Source organism: Vanacampus margaritifer, chromosome 15 (assembly GCF_051991255.1).
Source record: "Vanacampus margaritifer isolate UIUO_Vmar chromosome 15, RoL_Vmar_1.0, whole genome shotgun sequence".
In the NCBI taxonomy this organism is placed as follows: Eukaryota; Metazoa; Chordata; class Actinopteri; order Syngnathiformes; family Syngnathidae; genus Vanacampus; species Vanacampus margaritifer.
The window spans coordinates 7711758-7724729 of record NC_135446.1 but is presented as its reverse complement, the minus strand read 5'-3'; the positions used below and the strand labels follow the sequence as shown (position 1 = coordinate 7724729).

Here is a 12972-nt window from a genome sequence, read left to right as displayed (position 1 = left end):
GCAAAGCCTCCATCCACATGCTGACTGTAATGTAAAAAAAAAAATTCAAATTGCGCTTACGTCTTTTCTCTTTGATGTGCACGAACACATGGCAAACAATGAGGCGCTCTAAAGCAACAAGTCAGCGGACTATATGAAACTAGCTAACTAGCCACACAGTGAGAGGGCCCAATTTTAGCCAAACCACCCCCCCGCCCCCAAAAAAAAAGGGAAAGTGAAATGGTAAAAAACAGTTGATCTACACGAGTACAACATTTGCATTTTTTTTTGCAATTATCTTCAAACATGTAGAATGTATTCAAAATTCAGTTTTAACTGATGCTTGTCTATATACAACTATTTGCATAATATTGGTACGTATTTTTGTGGAAAAATAGTTATTTTAGCATGACTTGGCTACTAAATTCTCATGAGATTCCCCACCAAATGGCACTCTTTAGACCACAATATTGGGTGGGTGTTTTATTTATTTATTTAATTAACACAATAAAAAGAATATACTTTGGGGTATTTTTTTTTTTTACCTCCACCTGTCAGAGGGCGCTGACTGGAATGTGTCTACTTGTGTTGTATAAAAGTGCACGTCGGTCACGGTTGAGGGATGACACACACTTACACACAAGCAGAGACAAGTCTGCCGTGAGCGGGTCATTGCAATTTTTGTTGCAGAGCTCACTAGAATGGAAAATGGCTGCAGGAAGCCAGGGTGAAGTGCTGATATAGGCTGCCTCCTGTTTATTATACAAGTGTTCAGGCATTGGAACATGACAGCCTACACAGGGAGCTGAATGCGGCTATTAGCTGACATGTGCAACATTTTGATATGATGGCAAGAAAAGCAAAATTAAGGCAAGAATAGACAGAGCAGATGGCGAGTTTTTCAACCGTCACCCTTTGTGAAGCACCACATTTGAGCTAGTTTGCGATGCATGACACAGACGTCAGAGGGAAGCACAAGGACGCTTGTTTGATAGGCAGACATTTGGTGGATCAATGGCACTGATGGTGAGTGGACTGGACTGCACGGGCTCAAAACAGTGACACAGGATAAAATGGATGACAGCACATTTGGGTGGAAAGCGTCTAAATATTAAGACAGAGAGTTGGCAAGAAAAGAGAAAGAACCCAGCAGCAAGGTTCTGACTGACTGCCACTCAACAGGATTAATTTTTAAAAGACCCTGAGGTCACCTTACCTGTTCAGCCAAGCCAGTGACCCCGCTCCCTGCTTCCAAGTGGAGGTCGTCCAACCTTTAAGGGCTCACGTTGGCTCATGTTGGCCCACCTCCAATGAGCCCCTAGGATACAAGCTGAGGGCTCCAAGTAGTCAAGACTCTAGCCACATCAACAATTTAAACAACAATCATATACACTATAAGAAAGGATACATAAATCACATGATTTTTGTCCTTGGAGAGAGCTTATGCTAAGCTGGTTTCCGCTACAGTGTGTGCGGGCTAACTACTGCTTAAATGTGATTTAATGACGAGAAAGTCCCCTCCAAGGTCACTGGAGCTTGATGAGGCGTGTGAGATAGGGACCAAGCTGCAACTCCTCGGCCATAAATTTATAAAACGCTGACTTCTTTAGTGTGCACTATGTATTGATTATCACAATTACGGTTCTATTATCCGCACTAGCTGCCTTTAATTACACTGGAAAGCCAGCGGGGCACATGGAGGAGGCGATAGAGACGACGGAGAGCAGCGGAGAGGGTGGCGCTGCTGTAGGTGGAGGCAGCGACACAGATAGATGGATCACGCGGCCGGCGACGCGCACACTGCACCAAACTAATTAAAAGTGAAACTTTTTGTTTCCAGCAAGTCGACAGCCAATGAATCTGGCAGCGAATGAATGTATCCGCGGGGAAGAGGCAGCGAGGAGTTATACGTCCACGCGCACCAATACGTAGAGGGACGGGGAGGAGGGGAGCCGTTGCCATGGTGACTGAGCATTGCGCCACATCATGCAGCAGTCAATGCAGCCGCACTGTCACTTTCAGTGCAAAATTCACGACACTAATATTTGCTCAGCGTAGCTATATCACTGTCAACACTAAAACACTAACACGGTGCACCTGGAACACATTATTGGGCTTTCACAATCTATTTCCAGGGTTCGTTCATTAGCTCGTAAGCGCCTCAGTAACTTTGAAAGCTACAAATACTGCGGGCACTCGCAAGGTTGAACGATGGTCAATTATTTCGGACATTCCCATCGCTGCACTTATTTCAACACTCTCGCATTCTCTTCAGTCTCTTGCCCTGCTGATTTTGGCCTGTTTTATTACCGCTTCTCTACTTCCCCAGCACCCGTTTCTGAGTGGTTATAAGCAAAGTGCTGTCAGGATTCTGTACCGACTATAATGGAGTCTCATACTGTTTAAACTAACAACACTGCCTGACACAGCCTGGTTATCCCTCCATCTCTGAAACCGCTGAATTTTTTCCCCCTATTTAGCCTCCCCAGTTTTCCTTACGCGGATGGGGGTGGGTGGGGGTATAGACCAGGGTAATGTGAACTGTGTGCCTGTGGAGACCTTTGAGACTCTTGTGTCATAAATAAAATTGACCAGACTTAACTTGCCAAAAATATCCAATTAAGGGCAAATAGCACAGATGCGCTGTGATGAAGAAAAGCTTGTTAGTAGTGTTATTCAGAATTCAAATACGCATTTTATTATTAGTTTGTAGTTATTTACTTAGTTTATGTTCCTACCATTCTCCCTGTCCTTTCTATGCTCCTTTCCAGCAGATCCAGACAGCCAAAGAAAGAAACATCCTAAATAGCGGGTTTTTGTTGTCCATTGACACACACAAAAAAGGCCCATCAGGGAGTGAGAGTCCAAGTTTTCCTAGTACTGCATGCGCAGACTTAAATAGTCGCTGGCCCGTATCTAAAAAGGCCACTGAATGTCGGCACGGAGTTTGTAGAAAGCGGCGCCGACTGCAGTGTAACTAGGTTAGACCTCAGGGGGGGGGCCCGGCATGCACAGTGCAGACATTATGTGCCAAAGAATTATGACGGCCCGCAACATCTGCTGCCTCCAGAGCAAGACAGACAGTGATGGATGGCCAGGTGTGCCTTCCCATTTACACTTTGAAACTCTGAGCCGACAATGAAACACACTTTCAGACTAGTTAGATGGCAATGGTAGCTAAAATGCAAGCCAAATTGATGCTGAACATGGTCAGCCATATGGGGGGTATGCAGACATGTTTGAGCATGAGCACCATGAAAACACAAACTGAGGTACAATTGTTTGTTTTGGAGCAGATCCATTGACAGACGGGGAGGAGAATAAAAAATGTGCGACCATGCAGTCACGTGTCACTAGGACATGTTCTCTGTTAATATGCAAAGTGATCAATGTGTGCTTTCTTGTCACGTCTTTAGGAACCTTGACTCTATGCCTGCGCGCTGGCAAGGACGTGGCTGCGGCTGGGTGACGGCAGCGGGCTGTTGGCTTGCGGGGTCTTGCGACCTGGCGGGATGGGCGGCAGGACAGGCTTGACGTTGCATCCGGGGCGTCTGTCGGAAAGGGGCGTGATGCCGGCTGGTGTTTGCTGCAGCTGCTTGTCGCCTATAAATGACAACGTGAAGATGAGAAGTGAGATATCAATCGACCGGTGAAATTAAAAGGGCCCTCGGCGGAACAACCTTTGATCGTATCCACTGACTGTCCCGGAGATTCATCCGAGCTGTTGAAGAAAAAACGAGATGACAAGCGCAAGTTATAGATGATTCCCAGATGAAAGGAGTCGAAGAGTGTAAAACTCCACTTTGTTTTGTTGCCTGGAAACAAAAACGATGGCCCCTGGGACTCAATTAATGGACGATTACGTGATGCGCTGTGACAATACGTGAAGGAGACACTCACAAGCTGGGACGCATCCCAGCTAAGATGAGTGCAGACAAGAAGACACTTCTGGAATCTTCTGCACAAATACTGCAGGGATGAGTAACGTACATGTTGCAAGTGTGTACTGTCAAGATGAGGCCACAGGCGCATACAGAAGAAAAGGCGGACTGGTAATTGTGATGACATATGGGTTGAGGACAAAAAAGGTGCTAGACGAGCAACATTTTGACATTTGGGTTACAATTGTGCATTTTCAAATGAATTACTCATTTAAAATTTTAAAATCTGCTTATTTTCCCCCATGCAAGGCAAAATAATCAGTAGAGTATTTTTTTTCTTCTTCTTTTTTAAATATATATATTTTTTTTAAAAATAAGGTCTCTCAAGCAGTGATCAAAAATGATGGATGGATTTGATAATTGATCAGTTGTCAATTAATGGTTGCGCCTTAAGTTTGAACCCTTTAATTAACGGAGATTTCAACACAAATGGTGCATTGACACAAGCTTATATTACGCTGTTGCCTCCTGTGGCCAGGAGTCATAATGAATTCATAATGAGGCACAAATTCTATAAATCTTTACGTTATATTTTAGGGATATTCAATACCAATTTTTTTCCACACTGATACCAGTACGAGTACTCAACTCTTGAGTAGTCACCAATACCGAAACCAAGTACCAATACCACTAGTACTTTGGATACATAAACTTTTCATAAAAACAGTAACAGATCATTTTAAAGACAGACCTACAATGTACGTAAAATTAATGGCAACTTTCTAGTTCTTGATCATAAAACGGACACAATAGGGCGGCCAATACTCAATTCGGCCTGACCTCAAGTCACCATTGTATTATTCACGTATGCTTACTAGCCTTGACGCCCATATTGCTTGTTCCATTTTGTCATTTTAGAGGAGGTGAGGGGTTAGCACTGATTGGAAACGCTACAACAAGTCCATCAAATGAGCCTACTGCTGGTTTCAGCAGCGGACCACTTCACCCTCAAGGTCAACTAGGAAGTCCAAACAAAGCATCAAAAAGCAGTTTGGACAAGTGGGCCAATCAAGCAGGGGGAGGCCAGGGTCTACACTGAGTATTAGGCATGAGTCAAGTGTGCACTGCTTGAAAATGAACCTTGTGATGAGCCAACTGTAGACCCCTGGACTCTTCCCCATGACTGCCTCTCTCAGCGGCTGCTCCCGCCTGCGGATGGAAGCCAGCTCCTGCGCAGGAAAAAAACAAAGCAAAGTGCTGATGATTGGCAGACGAGAGGCCTCGCTGCCGGCTAATTTTTCGTGGGGGTACTCACAGTAGGAGTCTTGTGAGGGGCGAGCTGCTGCTGCTGGGTCTGGCTGCAATCGTTTTTGTAGAGTGGCTCTGTGGCTGGGTGGGACAGTGTGGATGAGTCCGACCTTAGCTGCTCCGTGGGGGGCTTCTCTCTCTTATTAGCCTCACCTGAGGCAGGGAAATGTTTTTGAGGGCAGCAGTAGGAAATGTCGAGGTTGGGGAGTATCAGGAACAGTACGGCTTGGCAATTCATTAAATCGTGACATTGTGATTTCCATTTTGGCTTCTCAGATTATAACATTATAAATTAAGAAAAATTATTAATGTGCTGAACGGCATGGTGTGTTTGCAATTATGTTATGAATGTGTAGCTACATGAATGCACCACACTGAAAGGAGGTATGCGCAGAAACAACAGCAGGTGTATTTTTGTGTATTGGTCTTTATTGCTATAGTTTTAATGTATTATTATTAAACTGTTGCAAATTTATTTTTGGGTTGTTCTTTCAAGTTAGATATTAAGTTCAAATTTGTTACTAAGTTTGAAATCAATGAATAATTGTGTTTATTAATCAGTATTTCAAAAATGATTATATATTAGATTATTTTTCCCTTAATTGACCAGCCCTAAACAGGAACACCCAAAACAGAGAGAAAGCGCACATGTGACCTTTGGAGGTCTTGTGTGAGGATGTCCTTTTGTTGCTCTCACCTTCTTCCTGGTCCTCAAGCAACAGGTACTTCTTTACGACCCGTTCCAGCATCTGGTAGGCTCGGTCCCAGTAATCTGCGCACACAAAATGCTCAGAACTTCCTGCTGTACCTCCCATCGAGTGGCAATGAAAGCAAAAGCTATGGGGACTTCAGCGGTGCATAAAAGTGATGAGTGTGCTGCCCTCCGCGCGTGTTGCTCTCATTAAGAAAGCGACTAAAACGTGTGGGCATGACTAACTGTTTGACGGTGCCGGCATGGCCGCAATACAAAACTGTAATGGGAATGAAATTGTGCTGTATGGATTTTAGTGAGGCCTGTTCATTTATCTAAGGCCTTATCAGTGACAAGAAGGGGGGGGGGATGTCTCTGTAGGGCAGTGAGATGACAGAAAAAGTGTCCCTTGCTGTCAAATCCTCCTCAGCGTTGACACTAATAGTGAAAAGACAGCTCGCGGACAGGAGACGTACCACAACGGATGACGTTGTCGAAGAAGCTATGCCGCTCCCTGTTGAAGTTGTCGTACAGCTCAATGCGTGATACCGCCGCCTCTATCTGGGCGTCCGTGTAGAGCTTTCGACTCCTCAGGATGGACTTGTAGTTATCCACCAGGGTGGGGATGAGCAGGATGTAGCGGGGTTCAAAGATGCTCTTCTTCAGACTCAACACGCCCTACGAAGATGACACATTGAACAGCCATCGACCCTCAACACATCTGAAAGCTGTTTTTGTGCTATTCCCTTTCCCCCCAAAGGCATTTTGGCTGTGTTGAATAAATCAAAATGAATTATTTATTTTTCTTTTCTTTTTTATTTTGACCTTGTGAAGAAAAAAAAAATCCAGATAAAAAAATATTTATGCTAATATTTCAACACTTGGTCTAGTACTGGTGTTTAATTTGCCCACTAGAGGGAGCTACTTTCCTCCATTCAAAACATGCAGCAAAATTCCACAGCTTTTGGGTAAAATTATAACTGTATGTTTTTGAAGTCCACACCAATAAAAACAATCATTCATAGTTGATACGTATATACAAATTTTAAGATACTACAACATTTTTTGGAAAGGTGACCATCTTTTATTGAGGGTGAAGCTTTTATTCGTGTCATCCTCTCACCTCCAGCTCCATTTGCACGCAGCACGCCAGTCCTTCTCGCGCAACCTCTTCGACGGCCTCCCTGCTCAGACCATACTTGTGGCCGCCGTACTGCACAGTCTGGAGGAAAGCCCCCTGCATTGGGATGCTCAGTCCAGTTAGGAAGATCAGGTTTAGTGGACACAATGTAGGCCTTTGAGAGCTATAATATACTACATTGGCAGTTTTAGAATGATTTTTGTACCATGGTGCTGAAACACACACAATAACACATTGGGAAGCGCATTGGGATGAAGGCATGAGAATTGTGGCAATAAATTAGGTGCTTTGACAACATAAAAACCAAGGAGGACAGATGAAGAGGCAGGACCGGCCAAAGAGTCATATGACACTTAAAAGAAGGCGCAAAACCCACAAAGATTAAATCAGATCACAGGTCTTCATCGGCATTGTGTTTAAACAATTTGACAAGTGTATTTTCATCATACATTATACAAAATTAATCACATTCTAATTTATAAATATGATCATCAACATGTACTGGTTTTCCAGGTTTCACCATTGAAAGCATGCAGCAAAACGTCAACTCTTCTACAGTGAAAGGATTAAGAATGAACTTCTATCATGACGACATCAAGTTGCCAAACAGACGCACCCTTTGCACAAGCAGCTCAAAGTCTTCCTCGCTGACAAAATGGTAGTCGCTGCCATTCTCCTCACCAAAGTAAGGCTCCCTGCTGGTGTGGCTGATCCTGCATGAAACGTACAAAATTGAAGAGAAGAAGCGCGTAATTTACGACGAGGAATACCAGACTGACAGCGAGTGGGGTTAAGTCTCAGGACAAGACAAGACCCCTTTGGCAGACGAATCAAATGATCACTCCAGGGTTAAATTATTTGGAGTTGCATGCGTCTGCTGTTCACATTCAGATTTTTTCAACTTTAAATGAACTGTAAACCATAGACACATGTGCCCTTATTATAAGAATCTCCCCATTATTAATATAAGACACTGACCCATATGCAAAGTATTCTTCAAAGTCTTCACAAAGGCGGTGGACCATCTCCCGTTTGCCGCAGCCTTGCGGACCGGTCAGAACAAGCATTGGATACGGAGCGTTATCGCTGGGAAGAGTGCTGCATGGACAAACACAAAATGCTGATGTTGGAATTAAATCTCAAATAAAAGCCTTATGTGTGAGTAAACGGACAAGATGGATGTGTGTTTTTCCCACTGTAACATGTAACACCGGGTGAATTATCTGCCTGTGACTGATGCTTTTTGTAAAGTGATGATATATGAACTTGTCTTTTTTTTATTGTCTTTGAGTGAGGAGATAACAGGAAAGGCTGCAGATAAGCGAACGTAGCTCTTGAAAAACAACTGTGGCAAGTTTTGTCAAAGATATGTCAGACATGATGAGCAATGGCACGACAAAGCGTTCGCTTGTAAGGAAGTAAAGCAGCAAAAGTTTTGTGGGAGGTTAAAATGACAAGGAAACCAACGTGTCATAGAGGAGCTGAGGCTGCATTAGCTGATACATCAGCTGGGTCATGTGATCTCTGGCCGCGACCACATCCATGGGAGGGTCGTACTTGTTAATGGACAATACCTGCATGATACACAAACAGGAAGTAGATTAGTAGTATTAGTAGCAAATGTTCACAACAAGTACTGCCAGAAAAAATAATGACTGTAACAATTAACTGAATTTAATTTGACTTGGCAATGTAGTAGAATGCAATTTTCTAATTTAAAGGCTGCAATGTGGAAAATAAACAAGAACTTTGCTTTGTATATTAATTCATGATTCATTTGCCTTTATTTTTGCATAAGCACAACCTATAGGACCAAACACTGTATGTATCATAAATATGATATTGTTGATTGTAATACAGATTAATTTATTGTTGTTAAAAAAAACTATGGAAAGAAGACCTTGAAAAAAGAATTGCATATTAAAACACAATTAGGGATGGGACAGGACTGACACCAGGTATCGAATCGGGACAACTCTCTACTATACTTGCAACGGCAGCTGATACCAAGCCATGATTACTATCAACTTGGTATCGGTGATGACTCAAGAGTTGAGTTGTGCCTTGGCGCTGTCGTGGCCTGGGGGGCCCTGGGGGGTTGTGCTTGCTCTGTCCTGGCCGGGGTCGACGGCTCCCCTCTTTGGTGGAGGTTTTCATGCATGCACCACACCAGCATCAATCGACAATCAACACAATCTGCTTCTTCCTCTGATCGTTGAATCAGTGGAGGCTGATGTCTGTGGATCTCACTCTGCTTCATCTATCCTTCCTTCCTTTCCTCAGTCTATCCTTTAATCCCCCTAATTTGTTGGAATTTAGATGTTTCTGGGGTTGGTGAAAGACTGGTTGGTAACCCGGTGGGTAGTAGGTGATGTCTTGTCGGTGCTGGATTTCACTTTCCTTTCTTTGATCTTTCCTCGGGTCTCCTGACAACCTCACGACTCTAGCTGGATTCTGAAGTATTCGGTTTAGGTGAACGGTATGGGATTTTTTAATAGGTTTTAGTTGAATTAATGAGTACACACTCACACGCACGCACACATGCACACACACACCGGCAAATAAAAAGAAAAGAAAAGAAAAGAAAAAAAGAGAGAGCAATGATGATGACGTTGAATCGGTAAGATTACCGAATGAACAATACTGAGCTCTCTTAAGAAAAAAAAAAGAAGGAAAAAAAAAAGGAAAAAAATTGAGTTGAAAACTCGAACAGGTATCGGTCTGAAAAAAATGCTACATTTCGATTGTGTTTGTGACTAACCTTTTCTTGAACAGTGACTTTCTCTTGGTCTAACATGGTCAGATGTTGGAGGAGGAAGACCACCGACAGCCTGTACTCTGACTGCTCCTAACAAAGCATATACACACACATACTCAACATATCGTTACAGAACATCTCTGAGAGTCGAAAGTCAGTATTATTCTCTTTGCAAAGGCAGATTTCTTTTGGGCCACTTTTAATAGCCTCCATGGATGGTCTGTAACTTTCAGTTACCTGAACAGGGTTCCCCAAAAGATTCAATTCTCTCAGCAGGAGAAGATTGTGAATGTGCTTACACTCCTCAATCTCACAAATCTATTAAAAAAAAAAAAGAAGAAGCATTTTTTTTTGTCAGAGAGTTCCAAGTGTGCACTGGCATTTGATTTCTGTCAGCGCACAAACACCTGATTCCTTTCCAGGTTGATGGAGCCCAGCTGGTGGAGATTGTTGAGGCCACCCAGACTGGTGATGCGGTTCATGGACAGATCTAGAGTCTGCAGCCTCTTCAGGTTCTCTAGACCTTCCGTGTTTTTCAACTGGTTACCCCTCTGAACACAGATGGAGAAGACATTTAACAGAGCACATCGTGAGCCCCGGTTACATCGCAGGGTTCCCCGCCACCGAAATTCAACGCCGGCCAACAGCTGGCAAGGTGTTCATTCCGCACAAAGCCAAACCTTGACGGGCACCGCTTGCTAGTTTACATGCTTTGACTAAAGTCCTTATCTGGGTGCATGGTAAGCGCTGGCAGAGCACGGGGCCTGGCACAGGGCCGCTCTCTGTGTGTCGTAAAAGGAAGGGACGTGCTGTGGGAAGAGTTTGGCGCTGCACGGAGGCAGCGTGTCAGGAAGAGTGGGGCGGGATCAGGTGCAGGACGGACCAGCCAGGACCACTACTGGTGGGCCACTGCTGCCATGGTGGCCATATGGTGGGATTTGAAATGGGCACAATGCTTCGGTTAATGTAGAAAACTGGTTAAGTCCAAAAAGCGTGGTTGTTTATCAAGTACTCGAAAAATAAAATTGAGTTAATACATTTCATTTATTTCAATTAATTGTTAATTGTAATTTGACTAAAAGTGAAATAAAAAAAAGTGCAAAATGCTATAAATTTCTATGAGATACCATGTTATTGTCTAACTCTACCCCCCCTACTCCCACTATTGTTATCAATAATAATGTATTCAGTATGAATTCTACTAACGTTTTTTATTTTTATTGTTATTTGGTTAGATCCATTAATAACATTCTTTTTCATTTGCTGACGCGCACAAACAAAACAAAATCCATATAGCTTCAAATCCACCTCTGGGTAAAATGAGGGCTCTGACATTAAAGTAATAGATTACATTTCTGTTTCCGCCATGAAACTTTGAATCAGACATGAATCACGTACTAATTCACAATTTGAACTTTTGTGAGGACTGACCAGGTTGAGGTCCTTGAGCGGCACGTTGTCCAGACTGCAGATACTGACGATGCTGTTGTGCGCCACGCTGAGATGGGTCAGGTTGCAGCACTTATCCAAACCATGAATCTGCTTCAGGCGGTTGTCTGAATGTTAGCGAGTCAAGGGCGCTGCGTGAAGATGCATGATGTCGCATTTTTGCATATGTTAAGGATACGGTCCAGATCTAGCTTGACGAGAGCCTCGTAGCCTGACATGTCCTTCATTTGTGTTAAAATGTTGTGGGAGAAGTTGACCTCCTGTAAAAACAGCAGCAGGTAGAAATTGACTAATTCCACAAGGATATTCAATTAGCGGAACATTCAAGGGCGTCGGAAGCCTTTTAAGCATGTTTGGAGTGACGGCAGATGGCATGCGGGCCCATCATGGGGAATAACGCAGCCACCAGTCAAAGTGTGTCTTCTGCTGTCAGCTCAAGGTCCTGCTTGCCGTACCTTCAGGTTCTTCGGGGGCTCGAAGCCAAAGAAATCGGAGATCTCGTTGTGAGAGACATCCAGAATGACGAGGAAGGGCATGTGGCTCACGCAGGAGAGATCTAGAAAGTGGGAAAATTAGGAATAACTCAAACCCCCCCCAAACAACATTCAGATGACACTACCTGTAATTCTGTTGTTTGACAGCTCCAGCTTTTGCAGATGAACATAATTGCACAAAACCGAGATGTCCCTGAGCTTGCGACCCTGGTAAACAACAAATGCAAAAACTCACTTTAATATTTTTAGTTAGGAGTGATAAAAGTGCATCTTACAGGAAGGGCCACATGGTAGTATGGGTGCTGAAGTCCAGTGTCAAAGCGTCCAAGGCGGGCTACACAGCTGGACACCAACCCAGCACCTAAAACGACGTCCTATGAGCACAAATAATGAAGAATTACCACCTTTGCACAATTACGGCAGAGGTAACAAATTATAGATTAAGATCAGGTACTAGGTACACTTCAGACTTCAGAGGAAAATAATAATACAAAACATATGCAGATTGTTAAATTATGAGCACAAAAGTGAACATTATATCTTTGCCAAGTCAGAATTTTTTTTCCATAGATTATATTGCAGCTCAATTTATCCATCTTGAAGGTGTGCTTAATTATGTCTAAATCTATCAGTACGTGTAGCACATTTAAACAGTGTTTTAGTATGAATGATGTTTTATATATATATATCAACTTAAATAAAATAACGTAGTCACATTTGCCTAGGAATGAATCTGACTAATTATGCAGAAAAACAGACAATTATAGAAGGGGCATGACAAGTGTATTTAGTTTATTTAGTCCCACTTACCCTCTCCGCCATGCCCACACACCTTCTCAAGCCGGTCAGCTTAACTATTGGTTGGTTAGGACAATTATGAAATGACGAAAAGTCGTCAAAAATGACACTAGACGACGGACACGGACGCCATCGTTGTGACGTAAAGCAGCTAGCTCGTCGCCTAGCAGCATGTAAGCACGCCGGTCAATGGCACTGTGGGTAATGTAGTTAACTTTTTCCACATCTGCCGCTACCATGTACACAGTTTAAAACGAAGAGAAATAGTCCAAAAGGACGATTGTAATTGCCTGTAAACTCGGGAGAGATGACGTAGCCAAATGGTCATGTTTATGTTGATGGTAGAACGAGAAGGTAAACATTTGCATCACACGTCGTTTGGCGAGTACCTTACAGGATATGAGGTAATCAGGGACACCTGTTGGTGGCCACGTGACATAGTGACGCATTCGTATTAATCAAATGATTAATAA

The 12972-nt window shown here is 43.3% G+C and overlaps 2 protein-coding genes across 6 annotated transcripts in view; both read right to left on the bottom strand.

The window, feature by feature from the left end:
- col7a1l (collagen type VII alpha 1-like) overlaps positions 1 to 2832 on the bottom strand; it is a 42188-nt gene extending 39356 nt beyond the window's left edge. Inside the window, exons 1-2 of one of the 4 annotated variants that reach the window (XM_077543995.1) lie at positions 2718 to 2832; positions 1196 to 2622 (exon numbers count right to left, since the gene is read on the bottom strand). The gene's annotated coding sequence lies outside the window, so the exon portion shown is untranslated. Of the gene's footprint in view, positions 1 to 1195; positions 2623 to 2717 lie in introns of those variants that run through there. The other 3 variants (XM_077543996.1, XM_077543994.1, XM_077543997.1) reach the window with 3 other exon arrangements.
- Positions 2652 to 12914, bottom strand: lrguk (leucine-rich repeats and guanylate kinase domain containing). 2 transcript variants are annotated; one of them, XM_077543998.1, is made up of 19 exons: positions 12512 to 12914; positions 11977 to 12075; positions 11827 to 11908; positions 11663 to 11763; positions 11386 to 11467; positions 11190 to 11314; positions 10166 to 10309; positions 9996 to 10076; positions 9762 to 9848; positions 8468 to 8574; positions 7979 to 8098; positions 7617 to 7713; positions 6983 to 7096; positions 6336 to 6537; positions 5866 to 5940; positions 5176 to 5321; positions 5001 to 5089; positions 3660 to 3700; positions 2652 to 3582 (listed from the first exon to the last, which is right to left on the bottom strand). In XM_077543998.1, the coding sequence occupies exons 1-19, from the start codon at positions 12521 to 12523 to the stop codon at positions 3407 to 3409; spliced, it is 1980 nt and encodes a 659-aa protein (XP_077400124.1). In that variant the 5' UTR covers positions 12524 to 12914; the 3' UTR covers positions 2652 to 3406. The 2 variants fall into 2 exon arrangements, with proteins under 2 accessions (XP_077400124.1, XP_077400126.1); XM_077544000.1 differs by having other exon boundaries at positions 5176 to 5249.
- Between the last annotated feature and the right edge of the window lie 58 nt (positions 12915 to 12972).

What these genes read in the sequence shown, in the direction of transcription:
- lrguk (XM_077543998.1), bottom strand. An exon ending in CCCCTCACAAGACTCCTACT is followed by an intron (nt 5,090 to 5,175) that starts GTGAGTACCCCC and finishes TTTCCTGCGCAG; the next exon opens with GAGCTGGCTTCCATCCGCAG. An exon ending in TACAGTTGGCTCATCACAAG is followed by an intron (nt 3,701 to 5,000) that starts GTTCATTTTCAA and finishes TTTCTTCAACAG; the next exon opens with CTCGGATGAATCTCCGGGAC.